The 18,089-nt window shown below is 35.2% G+C and overlaps 1 protein-coding gene across 4 annotated transcripts in view; it reads right to left on the bottom strand.

Moving 5' to 3' along the window:
- LOC129951851 (dynein regulatory complex subunit 2) overlaps positions 1-17,394 on the bottom strand; it is a 34,539-nt gene extending 17,145 nt beyond the window's left edge. For all 4 annotated transcript variants that reach the window (XM_056064200.1, XM_056064199.1, XM_056064201.1 and 1 more), the window contains exon 1: positions 16,576-17,394. Coding sequence is in view for 3 of the 4 variants with exons in the window: in XM_056064202.1 (XP_055920177.1) it covers positions 16,576-16,681 (106 nt within the window). In the remaining variant the exon portion in view is untranslated. The remainder of the gene's footprint in view (positions 1-16,575) is intronic.
- Between the last annotated feature and the right edge of the window lie 695 nt (positions 17,395-18,089).

Below are 18,089 nucleotides of genomic sequence, written 5' to 3'. Positions count from 1 at the left end.
TTATTTTAACGGCTTATGCTCTAGTAAAAAAGCCAGTTGCATTCCTCCCCTTAAACAGTTCAACCGTAATACTCGCGCTTCTAAGAATGTATACCAGTATACCCTCGGGCCTAACTTCGGCCATACTGTCAAATACAGGGATTCGTTTTTTAGCCGTACTACGCGAATGTCTTTCCTAGTCATCCGACATCTCCTTTTAAACCCTCTCTCCTCTTCTTAGTGCTCACACTGTGCCTCTGCATAATAAGGGTAGTAATATCCCTTTGAGTATGTGTTTATTATACAAAAAAGGTAAGAAACAAGTCAAGAGTGAGGAGTACTAGGTGGCACGTCAACTAACTGAGTTAGGTCTTTGAACTCAGCAAAAATCTCGACATACCTTTTTTCTGGCATTAACTAACCAGAATAGCGCAGCCACGAGGAATTGTGTAAATTGAAATCGCCCGTAACAACGATTTCACTGTGCGAAAATGGGATAGTTAAATAATGACTTGCATTCCTCTCCTCAAACAATTCAACTGTAATTCCCGTAATTCTAGGAATGCCCATCTAGCCCATGTCTATCCTTAAACCAATTTCGGTCGTGCCGTGAAGTAATGAATTCCTTTTTTTAGTCGCACTACACGAATGTAGAATATGCAGACATTAAAAACAAAATGCATCGGTATCTTCTTTTTAATCTTAACCCCCTTCCGTAATTATAGACTCCTTGAGTTCCTGCACAGTTTAAAAAAAAGAAGTTATCAACTCTTTTTAAACAGACTCTTTAAATAAAGCAGCAAGTTAATGGGACTTAGTCGTGCATTTTATTTTGTAATCAAAATTAAGCTTCTCAATTTCTTTTTAAAAAACCAAGGATGTTTGTTGTACGTTCAGTATGTCTTCTTTTTTCGAATATATCATGTCTATTTAGAGAGATTTATGGATTTAATATTAATTTTGGTTTGACAAATAGTAAAAAGGACTTTTAAAAAAATTAATTGGTTGTTTTTTAATTATAGTAGTTTTAAAAAAATGTACTGGCTTTGACCCAATTACACTTTTGGTCCAAATTTTGTATGAGTCAAAAAAATTTGAATAAATAGATATATTGCCTTGAACCAATTTTATGTTACGGAAAATCACATTTTTTACTTTTTCTATAAGTTTTAGAAAAATCCAATCTACAATTTATCAACAAAAATTAAAAATCTACAAAAGCTACTTTTAAAATGTATTCAAAAATGAATGATACTTTGAGAACAAAGACATAAGAAAAAAAATATTGACTTGAAATCTATTTAATTCCTTACAAAACATTATTTTTCACATTTGCTAATATTAAAAAAAATTAATTTACATATTTTTTTACTAAAAAAGACCGGAAATGTCAAAATTTCTAATCCAACAAATAACTACCTATGAGTGCTTAAATATAATTCTTTACCAATTTAACATCTCGAAAATCTAGGCAGAAGACTGCTTAATATTCAATATTCAATTTTTGATTGGTTGATTACAATAATTACAATATTGCAATAACTCCCATTTTAATTTTTTAAAAAGTTATCAATCAAATGCAGGCCTATTTTGTAAAGTTATGATTAAGTTATGGTTGTTATACCAATTTTGCTCTTAGTAATCTTTTCAAGCTTTTAAGATATACCATTTAAACCCACTTTATAATATTTAGAGTTTTTCTTAAACACAAAAGACACTTGTCGGCATTCCTTATGCCCTTAAACTTTTTTCTTTTATTATATTTCCAACGAGTGCAAGTAAAGTATCATCTCTATTTTAAGATGAAAAACTACCTGAGGCATTTTCATCACTTCGCATGAATTCCTTCACCCATCTTCACTATACCAACAATTGTGCATTTTTTTCAATGTCAAGTATAATAACTTTTGTCACTTTGGTCTACAATAATTTAACACAACAAGCTTTTCAACAATAAAGCTCAAAAATGAAAAAAAAAAACATTATTTCTATAGATGCACACAATAGGGTTTCGAGCCCTCGAAGGATGTAAAAGGATTCTTCTCGTCCTTATGTTTTGTCCGTTGCACAATGCATGGAATCCAACCGACACGACGACGAAGACGGCAGCGATGTCGTTGTTTGGCGGCGACAATTCAGGTATAGTTAAGGTACCTGTGCATCTACAATTCTACAGGTGATGGATACATCGTATTTAAGTATGATGATACTCAGAAGCTCTCCAGTGATATGGAATGTTCTTTTCATCAATTTGCACAGCATGTAGCACCTACCTACATACAACAACCTACATCAGTGTAAGTTTCCAGTCAGATGCAGAGAATCGCCAAGGCAACAAGTTCTTATTCTTTCAATTCATCTTGCTTACGTAGGTATATCCCTGTTATCAAGGTATATTTATGCGAAACAATCGTAGGCACGCTTTCGGATTTGATGGTCCTGAAGTAGGTACCGTAGAATTCCAATCCGATATCGATACACGTTTATATCATGGTACCTACGTGAGTCGTTGTCGTATTCGTCGGCTGCTATAGTGATGAATCCATAAAGCCTACCTATTTCATCAGCAGATTGGAGGAAGGAAGTGGAAGGAGATAAATATTTTGCTTGGCCAATTCGATTCCCAAATGAGACATAGCTTTTACGATTTCAATAATTAATATCGATTTCAATAAACGCAATTATCTTGGGTATATACAAAGTGCGGACAGCAGATGAATGCTTATATACGAGTATTTCCTTCAACTTCTCCCATCATTTGACGCTTGAATAATAATCTATAATTGTACTCGTCTCGTATACCTAACCTACGCTATAAAGGTGGCAAAGTTAAGGCCCAAACTCCTCATTTAAAATCACTCAGGGGAAATCAAAAAGCTATGTCTACACTATACAAGCATTTTCCAATATGTTTCTATATGAAGAGCTAATAATGGCACAAGTCCAAGGAAACAGATAATAAATCTTAGGTTGTTACGAAAACTGAAGAAACCAAGTCGAACAAGCTAACTATATAAACCTATACCTACCGTCCGTAAGTACTATACGTATACCTTCAAGATCCTTCTCTAGTTTCATTCAGTTATGAATTTCTAATTAATTTCTGAAACCCGTATAGTATTATGAATATTGATTGCGATGCTGAACCTACTGAGACTGGGTGCCATACATGTTAAATTAATATACTCTACTACTCGTACCTATAACAACAAGGACCTATTCCAATACCTTTGGAACTCATTAAATATTTCGGTTAAGTGTATCTTCATATACATATGTATGTGTATGAATTTCTAGAAGTATGTATAAACGAGTATTAGATGTTGTTTGTGTATTATGTTATCCAGAATTCGATTCCATGTTAATAAATGATTAAATAGTGTTGATTGGACGCCTAAAGACGAATTAATTTAGTTTTGGCTTTAAATTTAACAACTCTCAAATGTGATCATAATATACTCAATCACTTTAATCTGGTTTTAAACTTTATAATATTTGGATTTAAATAAGAGATTAACTCGTTGGTAATACAGCAAAACTCGAATAAATTCTGTTGTTGATTCTGTCCTATGAAACTTGGAAATTTTAAACTTTTCTTTATTAAAACAAACGAACAGTGAGTGATATTTCTGAAAAAACGGTAAAACCATCTTAAATCATTTAAGGGAATATATATGTAAATTCATCTTTGTTGAAAATATCAACTATTAACCAATTGATATATTTATCAATTGATATAAAAAACAGAATTGCGAAAGTGAATTCATCAAATATTATGCCATTGTGAATACTTCCAATTTTGTAAATTGTGAATGTCTGTCTGACATATCGATCCCTTACCGCCAAATTATCATAAGCGACACTTTTGTCAAAAATGCGTTTTGTATCGAAACTACTATTTTAAGCCATAACGGACCCATCCAGATTGCTGTTTCGCTCACATAAAAAACCGTTATAAAGTTATAACGCTTGCTAAATTTATCTTGACTACATTTATTTGTAAAGCTTTAACGTAAGCGACAACAACACAATTTATATTACGTGCCTGCAATTGTTTTTTTTTTGTAGCGCAACCGACCCTACTTGTTATCGCAATCGACTCCGATTAGTGCTTAACCTTGAGGTGTGACCTGTGGTGCCGTGTTTTTATCCTCATTCTCATTGTATTATTGGTTTAAAAATAGTTTCACCCTAAAAAACGTTAAAATTACTGTTTATCATTGTATATTCATTGTATTGATTGCAGATACTCGACAGTTATCAAATAAAACAATAAAGTCGACCACAGCAGTAAGGTATGTATTGTATTTTAATTTTGGTAATTGAAATGTAATATTCTCCCATTTAAATTATTGGTGCGTTTAATTAGTATTTATAAAGACAGTAAATTAGACTAGTAAAAATTAAATTTATTATTTGTTTGTTATAGTCACGAATGAAGAAAATTACACAGTTAATATCACCACTCCCCTTACCAAGAAGAGTGTAGTCCCGAAACTGCCTTTTCCTAGAATAGGTTTTAGTTTACATTCATTGTTACTAAAAGACAGCAACAATAATATTAACATGAACCTAATATTAACTGATAATACATCACCATCTTTGTGGATTTAGATAACCAAAATAAAATATCACATTTAGACTTCACAAAAAATTATGATCATACTAATAAAGGCAATCCTACTATTCCAGTTTTCATTGATCAGTTAATACAGCCGAGCACCAGTTCACTGACAAGAACAAAACGTGTCCAGGAAGTCCTTGGAGTCCCAAGACAACAATGCCTATCTTGATAGTGAAGATTCATCATCCAGTGATTCAGATGAAGATGAGTCATCTCAAAAAATAGATGAAGAAACGAGTGTTGGTAAAAGAGGATACAGGAAAATAAAACCTATACCAAAACGTCTTTTAGTAGTACCCGTGGCATGATGGTTAGTGCGTTGGACTGTCATGCAAGGGGTCTAGGGTTCAATCCCTGCCTGCGTCTGCGGGTACTGCCTCTTGCGAGGAATTGACAAATCCTTCAAGAGTAATTCTTGTCATGAAAAAGTGTTTTTTCAAATTAGCCGTTCGGATTCGGCTAAAATTGTAGGTCCCTTCCATTCCTGACAACAATTCTTGCACACAGGAATGGTTGAGAGTTGTAAGTCACAAGGCCCTGGTTCACAACGGACTGTTGCGCCATCCAATATATATATATAAAACGTCTTTTATTAAAAAAGAACCGTGCTGTTAGGAAATCTGTGCAACTTAATCCATGCATCAATAAAACATGTGGAAACTTGTGTGCAAATAAATTAACTGAAGATATTGGGAATAATATTTTAGAAAACTATTGGGGATTAGGGTGTGATAAAAGACGAAAGGATTTCCTGCGCTGTCATGTGCTAAAGAAAATCCGATTACCAGAAAAAGAGCTAGTAGTAATATTCGCAAAAAATCATACGATTATTTTATAAGCCACAATCGGCAGAATATTAAAGTATGTATGTCAATAATTTTTACTTAAGACCTAAATATATCCCAAATGTCTTTGAGATACACCATCGAAAATTCCAATAGAATTCTGAACACCTCTCGGCATAAAAACTCTTCATCCTCATAACAAAACTGACGAAGTAAAAATTGCACAGGTAAAATCATTCATTCAGATGTTGCCTGCTTTTCCATCCCACTATTGTCGCAATAAAAGCACTAAAGTATATTTACCTCAAGAATTTGAGAACATATCGTTTTTGTATACACACTACGAGTATGTGTAGTGTATACTTGAAGGAAAAGAATCTAGATTCACCAGTATTATCAAAAAGAGTATTGCGCAATATTTTCAAAACAGATTTTAATATTGGTTTCCACTAAATATTATTCAGCAAACCACTGAATATAAAAATTACATCTGGATAAAGAAAAATGCAAGAAACTCTTTTTAGAAGATCAAAAACTTAGCAAGGTAGCTGATTCTAACTCCTTATGCGTAAGCTTTGATTTGGAAAAAGTCCTCAGTACTCCACATTGTAAAAGTGTGACCTTATATTACCCGAGAAAATACGCATATTATAATGAAAGTATATTTGAAAGTGGCAAAAGGGATGGATATTGTTACGTGTGGGCCGAATACCAAGGAAAAAGGGGTTGTAATGAAATAGTTCCAGTTATTTTTAAATATTTGAATATGTTAGATCAAAAAGGTTCTCATTCTGTTGTTAATCTATAGGTATATTCTGATAGCTGTGCTGGGCAAAATAGAAATCGTGCAATGATATCAATGTTGATTCTTTTCTTGAAAACCGCTACAACAATTACAGAAATAAAGGTCACTTATCTTTTACCTGGACACACGATGATGCCTGTTGACTCGATTCATAGCACCATTGAAAGTTTCGTTCGCAATAAAACCATATGGGCTCCTTCTGAATGGCCAACTATGATTACAAATGCGAGACATAATCCAAAAAGCTATATTGTAAATTTCTAAAATTATGGAGACTTTATGGATTGGAAGTCCTATTCACAATTTGTATTGCCAGCTAAAATTTAAAATACATTTTAATTCACTAAGAATTGTGCAATTTCATAAAAATTGTCCCATTATCAAATAATAATTAAAAGCTGATTATCGCACTAACTTTTGTATGTAACAGGGTTGTTGCGGATGTACAAATTTTGACATCCGCGGAGGCGGTTGCGGATTTTTTGAGACTCATATCCGCAGGTGCGGATGCGGATTTCAGAATGTTTTACATAAAAACAATTTTAAGTCCGTTAATAAAGGAAAATTGTATTAATTACCTTTGCGTCTAATAATTAAATTTAAAAATGGGTGAGTTATATTTAATAAAAAGCAAGATTGCAGCCTTCTCAGACTGTAATATGTTTCTTAGTGGATCGTATATTAATTTAGCTCCGCTAAATAGTTGTTTGTTGGGAACACTGGCTGGTGGAAGTTATAAATACCTCAGTGCAACTTTGGAGAGCCTTTTAAAGTCTGTTTGATGGACTTTCCACCAATCAAGTGGATTATTATCCAATTCTAGTCTTTTTTTATTTCGGTAACATGCTTACTCCCTTCGGAGAAGTGCTTCGTGACTGGCGTTATCAGATTCTCCTTCACCTTTGTCTTCAGTTGATGAATCTAGCATCATTTCCATATTGCTTCTGAAGCAAGCCTTTGTTTTATGTTTATAAAAAAATATCATACCTGCATCTTCTCTCTTTTTTCTTAAAGGTTTTCATTGTTGGCGCTCTCAAATAAAACAAACTCTTCTGGAAGCTTTGATTTCAATTGGTTTTTCAACGAAAAAAGTCGTCCTTTTCGTGAGTATGTTTTACGACATATTTTGGATTCAGACTTGTCAGGGTCATTTTTATTTAAATTAAAATAGATCCAGATGCTGCTTTTTGTTGGTGGCGGCATTTATGTTCTGTATTTGTAGCACTTTTTCATTTAATATATAAAAAGAAACTGTGTCCTCTGTCCACTTAGCAAGAGTTTTTATATCCTCAAATCTGTGACCATTGCATATGACTTGTTGTTGCTTTTGTCGTCGCCTACTTGGGACCGAGATTTTTTAATTTAAATTTTTTTACTAAGGGTGAAAGTGTCGTTGTTATTGATTATGGTATAGCATGCCGTGCTGTTGCTATTTTTCGAATTTGAAAAAAAGCGTTAAAAAACATCCGCATCCGCAACAAACTCCGCATCAGTTTATACGTATGCGGATCCTGATGTTGGAATTAATGCGAATAATCCGCAATCGCAATTGATGCGAATATTGGCAACATCCCTAGTATGTAAGCTCCAAGGAACTTTTTCAAAATTCAATTCAAAAAGTGTCGTATCATTTTGAATAACCGAATAACTCAAAAGAATCACCTTTGTTACTAACAGCTTTTTTTCAAGAGCGTTTCCATCTATGGAAAATATGAATAGTGGAACTTGTAATATCACGTTGATCGTTGATAAGAGAACAATCGTCAGAGCTGCTTATTATTTCCGTGGAATGTGGAGGAAAAGCTGATCCATTGTTAAGATGTAGAAAAACTAGTTAATTTAAGTATTTTCAACGAAAAAAAAAAATGTACCTATAGAAAGCCCCGACTGCCATAAATATTATTAATTGGGGTAAATCACAGATCGAATCGGTTCCAAAAAATATAAGAGTTTGGGAAGCATCTCAAATATTGTGGTGCTTATGCGTTTCAAAAATTGACATTGTTCCTCATATTCGCTGGAATGATAGGGGTTTTTCCAAATTTCTGTAACATTTTTAAGGTTTTGATGTGGAGAAACGAAAAAAAACTCGGGTATTAAAAGGTATTTAAATGGTCCCTATTACTTTTTTTGGCAGAATGCAATTGAAAAAGTTTGAAGTTTAATGACGAGCAAAATCTTTGAAAATATTTTATGAAGTTACTCTTAACTCCCTTAAGGCCACTCTAGAAGCCGAGAAAAGTATATTTTTATTTTGAATGTGACAGCTGTTTTCCCCTGAAATTTTAACAGAATGTCAGTCACGGAACAAATATAAGTTACTTTAAGCTTTGAACAACAACGTTGAGAAATATTGAAAATTTAATTTCAAGAAGGGTACATTTTTATTTTTTTTAACAAAATTAAGGAGTCTTCAGTTCCAGAAAACCGTACGGTACTGTCAAGAAAATAACCACAGTCCAGACTACAGAAAGTGGCAGTTTAATACGAATTGTGAATTGGTGGCATATTTGACCATTTTTTTTTTTTTAAATGAGTCTGAACAACGATTTAAGCTACAGTTTTGATTCTTTGGACTTTTTTTTGTAAAGAACCGATGTTATGCAAGCAACTTGGCAACTTGCAGCTATAAATGATTACTTACAACAAACTTCTCCTACCTAGTTCCATCTTCTCCTAAACTCCCTTTTTATGCATACGGGACCGTAGATCAGGCGAAGAACTTTTCTTTCGAAAGGACCCAAGGTGCTTTCTTCCGCTTTTGTCATAGTCCATGGTTCTGCACCGTATAGCAGGACGGGGATGATGAGAGTCTTATATAGATACACTTTTGTGTCTCGAAAGAGGGCTTTGGTACTGAATTGATTTCCTAGTCAAAAGAAACAGCGGTTAAAAATTAAATAAAATGGGTGGCGCAACAGTCCGTTTGAGAACTAGGGCCTAGTGACTGACAACTCTCAACCATTTATGTGTGCGAGTACTGTTGTCAGGGATGGAAGGGACCTACAGTTTTAAGCCGCATCCCTAAATTTGAGAAAACACTTTTTATGACAAGAATTACTCTTTGAATTTGTCAATTCCTCGCAAGAGGCAGTACTTGTGAAAAAAACTTTAGGTGGCATAGGCAGGGATCGAAACCAAGACCTCTCGCATGACAGTCCATCGCACTAACCATCATGCCAAGGGTACTACAGAAACAGTGGCTAGCAAGAGTTTTTCTTCCTTTGATCTCAGTGCTGCTTTTGTTTTCAGCGTTCATAGCGGAGCCTAGGTAGATGAAGTACTTTACTGCCTCAAAGTGACGTCTGTCGATTGTGAAGTCTTGACTAAGACGTCGGTGTTGTACGTTCTTTCTTGAATATAGCATGTGCTTCGTTTGCCCTCATTAACCGTTAAAACTAAGTTATAAATGATAGTTGTAAATAACAAGGTCTTGGTTTTTTAAGCTTTGTTCTTAGAACATTTGTATTAAACCTTTAAAAATATGTTGGGCACATTAGCTCGTAATTTAAAGTGTACTTCTGTAATACGAACAATACATTTCTCTAAATTTATATGCAGTCAATTTGTTTTGAAAAATATATGAACATTTTTTTCGGAGAAAAGAAAGACATGCAAAACAGTCCGAGAAGTGTACCTAATCGGGAATAACATTCTGTAAGAGAAAAAACCAACGAACATTTTCACTGGGCCAAAATATGTCCTTCATGTAACTCAAAAAACAAACAAATATAACCGTAGATAATACAGTACCTAATACGCTTATCGTCATCACAACATTTCGTATGTCTTTGAAAAACCTGCGTTTAGGATTTTATAAAATCTGCAAAACAAATATTCATCAAAATTCCAGTGTATCCTCTTGATATAATTGAAAGGTCAAACAAATATTTATTATTTGAATTTAATTAACTTATTCTAAGACAAAAGTATCCTTTGTGCATCTTTAATTTTAATAAAAAAGTTTGTTTGGTAAATTCACATCCGTTAAATTGTACAACCACATTAACAAAACAAAAATTCATCCTAATTCAAGTTATATGAATTCTTTAATTCACAAACAACGCCAAACCTCTTGTCCTTATGTAACTACCAACTACAGGAGCAAGAAAAAATTCTATTTTAATGAACTAAAGGACGAACGAAATGAGAAAAAGAAGAAACAAAAAAAGCATAAGAATAAAATTACATACAAAATGTAAAAATTACTTTTGAAATTTCAAATTAAAAATGTATGCTTTTTAAATAATTAGTGTTGGTGGATTTTGTATATGTATGAGTACGAGTATGCAGGATAATGAAAAATAAATGGGCTACCAACCCAACATACTAAATAGGGGGGGAGTCTCTTTGGAGTTTGGTATTCCTAATGGGATGTAATTATTATATATACCAACCAGCTATACGGCTTTATACATATATATATTTGGCGAGCATAAAGATATAATCCTCTTACAAAGCACGGGACGGCAGAACGGGTGGTACGGTCGACGTTTGGTGAAGGGGCACCCCGACCCCAATCCTTCAAAATATGAATGCTTGAATTATTGCCCGCCGAAGTAGACAAGACACTATGAGGTTATAGTGTTTCGCTTGCATGCTTGAATCTTCAAAGCCAACCAGAACTAGAGCCCGAGCCAGAGCAAGTACAAGAAAATTTTCGCCAGTCTTTGCGTTACGCGTTACATAAGCCGTTAAAGGTATATAGCGCAGCACAAATTGAATTCCTTAAGAGGATTAATCATTCTTATTATGCTTGTAGGTACGTCTGTTTTAGTAATGTAGAAGCATTTGCCATCCCTGCTTCCCTTCCCTGATGATGGGGATGATGATGATGACATGTAGGCGAATCCAATGTGGTGCGGGCATTGGAATAATTCAAGGAGTAAATTTTCAAATAAATTAACGACGAAGAACGATGAGACGTTCGTTGTTGTGTTATTGATATGTTGGGGGAGCGATTTGTTTGGGTGAAAAAAATAAGAATGAAAAAAAAGGTGACAAACGGGGGTTGACACTGACATACGCGTTAAGTTGAGGAATAAAAGTTATGAAAAATCGTATATAGTCAATCAGGATTAGGTTATTTCTTTTTTTTTTTACTGTTTGTGTGTGTGTCAGAAAAAAATTGGTGTAATTTACACCAGAATTGGAAAAGGAAATAACAGTTTTACCAAATGAGCCGCACTTTGAATGATACCTTTATGGTTTTGGTTTCAATGCTTGTGAGAGCAGGCATTAAGTGGGATAAAAATTAAAATAATAACACACCTCATTTATGATCTAGAGCATTAGAGTTATTAGAATTATAGGTACACTCAGAGATGGAGTTTTGTCATATTAATAAAAGTAATAAAAGAATTTTTGCAATATTTGAGATTTTATTTTGCTAATAAAATATATATTAAGAAACCTTTTTTAAGAGTAAAAATCAGTGTTAAGAGGAAGGTATTTCATTACGGAAGAAGATATCAACCAAACCAAGCGGTTTCAGCAGACTCTCATGACCAATACGCAAATTTGTAGGTCCTTAATTACTATATAGATTCCATTTGTTCCATAGATTCCATTTGATCTTGGATCGATTGTGAAGTATGTATTGACATATTGATGTTACGGGCATATACATAAATCTCTTCCAATTCCGTCCAAATAAATCATCAAATAAGTATAAGGTCGAAGCATACCTTAAGGTAAGAGAGACTATTCAGTTCAGGGATATTTTTTTCAATGTTGTTAATACCTAAACCCTTTTCTATAATGTAAGAAACCAATAAAACGCTATATTGATCCATGACGGAAAATAAAAATTTGATATTTTGGAAATTATTCAGTTCAAAAGATGCCCAAGAAGCGCGAAATAAAGGCTATATAAAATGTTATTTGCATCATGCAAAAAAATGTTCACGGGTGTATTTTATACATCTGATCGAGTCTAGAAAACACTAGAACACAAAAAAACTTTACAAGCTGCGCTATTGGAAAATGTGTTGACCACATTATTAGAAAATATTAAACACTTGATTTGTAAAATTCCCCTCTCTGAAAAATATTTAAACATTTTAAAACATCACAGTTAGTTTTTCAATTCATTTAAAAAAAAAAATAAGTTGGTTTTGAAAAGTTTTTGAAATCAATTATTCCAATTCCTATTTTTTATCAAATTCATTTTCTTCAATACTACTTTAACATTTAATTATAATTTAACATTTTGAAAGTTATTTGTATATTTTATTTAAATATGCACCTAACATATATTCAAGATAGTACTTTCCAAAATTTCACTTTATTTGGCGAAAAAACATAAACGTAACAGATTTTTGAGACGACCAAGCTCGATTGGTTCCATATGTAGGTAGAAATGGCGATCTCAAGGCAACCTAGCCTGAGATCCAATTAGCGCTGTAGTGCACCGTTTTGATACCAAAAACTCGATTAACCTGTGATAGAAGGGGAAAGATTTATAGTGAAGCTTTATAGCGATTATGTTAGAGCCATTTTGTGGCTTTGAAAAACAAAGATTAGGTCTCTAATCTTTGTCTCAGATAGCTCATCAAGTTCATGGAAGAATGCTTTTCCAAAGTATTTCATTCTAGTGTTTGCCAAAGCAGGACATTTGCAGAGGAAATGGATTATCGTTTCACTTTCTTTTTGGTCACTACAATTACGGCAAAAGGTGTTGTAGGAAATACCCAACTTCTCCGCATAAACTCCTATAGGCCAATGTCCAGTACAAACCGCAACAATCCTGGCTATGTCTTGCCTTGGCCTGCATAGAAGATCGTTTGTACGGGTTTTATTATAGGTGGGCCATATCTTCCTAGAAATAATGCAGTTGGGTAAATTGCTCCACCTTCGGTTTGATTCAGTTTGGTAGATAGAAAAGATTTTACCCTTCATAGCACCAAGAGGAATGTCAACCATTTATGCAAGTGAGCTATGAAGGGCCGTTCCTTGCCTGTCTAGCTCGTCAGCCCGTTCATTTCCCATGATACCACTATGGCCCGGAACCCAGATCAGGGTGACACCGAAGTTAATATTAAGGCTCGCAAGATAGCCGCATTTCGGTTTTGGTTTTTGCTTTGTTTAAGTATCTTACATGCCTCCCTTATTGCCAGCAGTTTAGCCTGAAAAACGCTAGCAAAGTCAGGAAGCCGTAAGGATTTAAGTACAAAAAAGATCCCAGAACCAACTCCGCACTCCATATTTGAGCCGTCAGTAAAGATGGTTGCGTTGAAACCTATCGACACGATGTCATCCTCCCAATCTTCTCTGGATGGAAATATAACCTTAAAACCCTTACTAAGGCTTAAGGTAGGAGTGCAGTAGTCAGTGTCTACCGATATAATATCTGAGGGAATCAATTTCTTTGTGTTGCTGTGACCATAAGGTTTTGATTCCTTCAGCCTAATAGCGCTCCAGGAAACTATGTATTTAATAAAAAGGTCGATTGGTAGAAAATCCAAAATAACGTTTAAAGCGTCCGTTGGACAAGTACGCATGGCCCCGGTGTTGCCAACGCAAGCTGTTCTCTGAACCTTCTTTAGCTTATCAAAATTATAGGCTTTGCTAAGAGCAGGCCACCACACAATCGAACCATATGTTAAGATTGGACGTACTACGGCTGTGTACGTCCATAAAATCATCTTCGACTGAAGTCCCCACTTTTTGCCGAAAGTTTTGCTGCAGGCGTAGAAGGCAACACAGGCCTTCTTAACCCGTACTTCAATATTTAGTTTCCAGTTTAATTTAGGGTCGAGTATAACTCTCAAATATTTTGCACTGGAAGACAATGATAGGATTTGACCGTTGAGTCGAGGTAGTGTAAAGGGCGGTACTTTAGTTTTGGTGGTAAAGAGCAACAGTTCAGTTTTACTTTGGTTAACTCCTAGTCCACAAGTTGTCGCCCAGTTGCTAACTTTCTTCAAAGCTGACTCCGTGATTTCACTAATCACAGAGGTGTACTTTCCTGACACCAATAGCACCAAATCATCCCCATAGGCTACTGCCTTCACTCCACATCTCTCTAATTTAACGAGAATTGTATTCATGACCAGGAGCCATAGAAGAGGCGAAAGGACACCACCCTGGGGTGTTCCCCTACTCACGTGTTTTATTGCCTAGAGTGTCTCGAATCTTCCTACAACTGAGCATGGAAATAATCCATTCTCGAATGAAGTCTTCTTCACCGAACTTAATGAGCGATTGTTCTATGGATTCGGTAAGGACGTTATTAAAAGCACCTTCTATGTCTAGTAAGGTGGCAGGAGCAAATTCTTTATAATGGATTGTTTGTTCTACAGTACGCACTACCTCATGGAGGGCAGTCTCCGCAGATTTGCCTTTAAGATAAGCATGCTGAGAGCTTTCGAGAGGTCGTCCAACTATGTCTCTAATATGGTAATCAAGAATGCGCTCCAAGGTTTTAAGCACAAAAGATGTTAAGCTTAGCGGTCTGAAATCCTTCGCGGATTCGTGACCTTGCCTACCCACTTTCGGGATGAAAACTACTTTGACTTGTCTCCGCGACAGGAGCACATGTTTGAGAAGGAGGCATCCTTTGAAAATTTGTTCCAGCCATGGAGCTGCCACATCATGCAACTTTTGAAGCATAACTGGCAGTATGAAATCCATGCCTGGGGATTTATATGGAGAAAAAGTATTGATGGCCCACAAAATATATTCTCTAGTTATAACGGAATTGAATTGTTTCACATGAGCTACGTTTAGCTCTGTGGTTTCAAGCGATTCGGGGTTATCACTCTCGCAGCCCGGAAAGTGCGTCTTCATCAGTAGTTCAAGGGATTCGTCTGGAGAGGCTGTCCAGGTTCCATCAGGCTTTTTTTGAAATGAAGGATTACAATGTTCCTTCGATAAAACTTTGCTGAGCCTTGCGGAGTCCTTTATGTCTTCGATTGATTGACAGCATTCTCTCCAGCCTTGTCTTTTGTAAATTTTAAGAGAGTCTTTATACGGTTGGTAAAACTTATGTTTGTGGCAGATATTGAAAATTATCCTCGTCATTTTCCTAAGACTGGACAGTTCTTCATTCCACCTCAAAGGAAGGGTTTTACGGCTCTATTTAACTGGGCAAGAGAATCTAAAAGCTTTACTTATAGAAGTTTCAAAGGTGTTCACCTTTGATTCAAGGTCTCCTATCGATTCATTGAGGTTCGGTAAGTTGCTTAGTTTGGAATTAGCAATTTGACTGAATTTCGTTCAGTCAGTTCTTTTGGGATTTCTATAAGGCGGAGGGTTTTTCGACTCGAAATTAATTTGAAAAAGAATCCACTTGTGATCCGAAAACGAATTCAAAGTGGAAACTCTCCAATTCTCCACTAATAAATTACGGTTGTTCACTAAAGTAACATCAAGCACATCATCCCATCCATCATAATTTCCCGAGCTCGGAAAGACGAAATTGGGAGTATTGCCTCTGTTACAAATGGTTCAAATTACGGACCTGAGTTCGCAGTTGGAGACGTTTTTAGAGATAGAGGAAACGCCTTTTCAGAATCAATATACTGAAGAAAACCCTTTGTCGAAGTTCTCTAAAGTTTGATGAGCTTTAACCCTTAAAAAAAGCTTATGTCTAATGTCAAGTTCAGCATATTATATAAGCTAGAATCATGAAAAATTGTACATTTCGGGAGCCACGATAAACATTTTAATGATGTTTATACTTGAATGTACGAATATAAAATGTTGATGATATCTCACACAATTTTTCTTTAATGGAATAAAAGACCACGAAATATAGTTAAAATATTGATTCAATTTTTATCGTTATAAATACGTTCATCATTTTCAAATCTTCAATTCCCAACAGGATATCATTGTTATGTCATCATCAAAACATTTCTAATATAAGCGATAATTAAGTTGGCTTAAAGTTAACATTGGCATATTTCAAAAATATTTTGCTACCTATATTTATACTTTGTTATATAAAATACGAGTAAAGATAAAATATTTTCATTCAAACGTATAAATATTGTGTTCAAAAATCTAAGTACCTTATTCATTTGATGTTTCTATAGAAACTTCGCGTTCTATATGTGAAAATCCTCTTTTTAGTCGTCCAAACCATGACAACGCTTTCAAATAAATTTCAATTGAAACGCAAAATATCGTTTTTCTATTCACTTGCCCCCATCACCGTCTCTCGTTCGTTTATCTCTTCCATATTTTATTTATGTAGTTTCTCTAACATATTCACACCCACCATCATAAAAACAACAAACACATGTACACACGTAAAAATATGTCTATATATACATAGATACACTTCATCATTAGCGCCTGTGATAAAAGCGAAAGCTATCACTGCTCGTAATTAAAATAACAACGTTAAAATAATTCCTAATTATCAGAGTACCTACCCTCTGTATCCTGTATGTGTATCCTTTTGCCATCAGCTAGCTCCAACACTGGCACAGGCACGGATACTGACATTGGCACCTCTGTTCTGCTTTCAACTCCTCTCATTCTATATAAAACAGCGCATCATCCTACACCACTCGCTCAGGCTCAGGCTTACAGATAAATTATAAACTAGAGAGTCCTTCAGCCGTCTCTTATCTACACACGAACACCCTGTGTGCTTGGTGCGTCGACTAAATTAACTTAATGAATAATGATAATTAGCTCCGCGCACCGAAATGACAAGGACAATGCTTGTACGTGTTCGCCCGTGCACTCACGTCCTTTCTCTGCTCTTACACTCCCAACACCCACATCCTGCTACACATCCTGCCCAAACGTACCTATACTATATACATTTAAGAGATGTCATTACGTTCCACGTCGCGTCGTATAATGGCTAAATAATCTCATTATAATCGAACTGCCAAAGTGGGGGGCAGGTGCAGGGGCTGGGGCTGGGACAGGGTCGTCGTCGCAAACATCGCCATCGATACAAAAGCAAAACAACAAAAAGGATATTAAACAAAAAATATAAATTCACTGCGTTAAGGTTTGTGTACGCGTTCAAACTGAATGTCGCTGCCGGGAGGCACATTTCACAATTATTATTATAAATTCATTAAAATATAAAATATTATTCTCTAACCGCACAACGCAGGAGTAGAGGTACGCTCTGTTCGCTTCCGCCCCTGCTGCCTCCTGGAGAACGCTACAAACCAGCACAAATATTGTTGATAGCACGACAGTTGCATTGGCATCGTGCATTTGTCTCTTGTATGAGCGTTGTCCAACGATCCATGCAACATTGTGCCAAACATGTCATCATCATTCGAAAAGAGCGGGGCGTATGAGTACTTTTTTTTTTTTGAATTACTATACTACGACAAATTAATTTGCCTTACGTGTGTCGAGGTAATTCAATTAAATCCCAACATGTATAATGATAGCATATTACGTAAAAAATATTAAATTCCGATAAATATTTGAGCAGAAACACACGTCATAGAGGGCGAATGGAGGAGGGGAAGGGGGGCAAGAGAGCAGAGGTGGATGTGACAAATTAACTGGCGGGTGCCACTGCAGCTGATTATTGTATACGAGCATACAAGGTGAGCTCCGCTCCGAATTACTGCTCCAATCTGTTTTGCTAAAATATCTGACCGCAGGCAGTTTGGAGAATTATTGTTAATTAATTTGAGCACTGAATAGGGAATTTGAGGAAAGAATTATGGTCACGCTAGGCGCATTATTTGTTGGTGTTTTTTCGTTTGTTTGTTGTTTTTGTTGTATAAGTCTCTGGTGAGTTTAAAAGTTTAAATAGCTTAGATATAGACTAGACAGTTTGGTCATTAGAAATAAATTAGAGGTTTTGCCAACGATAAAATTATATTTGTAAAAACGAAAAGTTTATATTTGAATTTTGATGTCGTTGATATCAACTAAGAGAAAGGGATTGATTTTGTGTGTATTG

This window comes from Eupeodes corollae, chromosome 3 (genome assembly GCF_945859685.1).
Source record: "Eupeodes corollae chromosome 3, idEupCoro1.1, whole genome shotgun sequence".
Classification (NCBI taxonomy): Eukaryota; Metazoa; Arthropoda; class Insecta; order Diptera; family Syrphidae; genus Eupeodes; species Eupeodes corollae.
The sequence above is the reverse complement of the archived record's forward strand: the minus strand, read 5'-3'. Positions and strand labels throughout refer to the sequence as shown.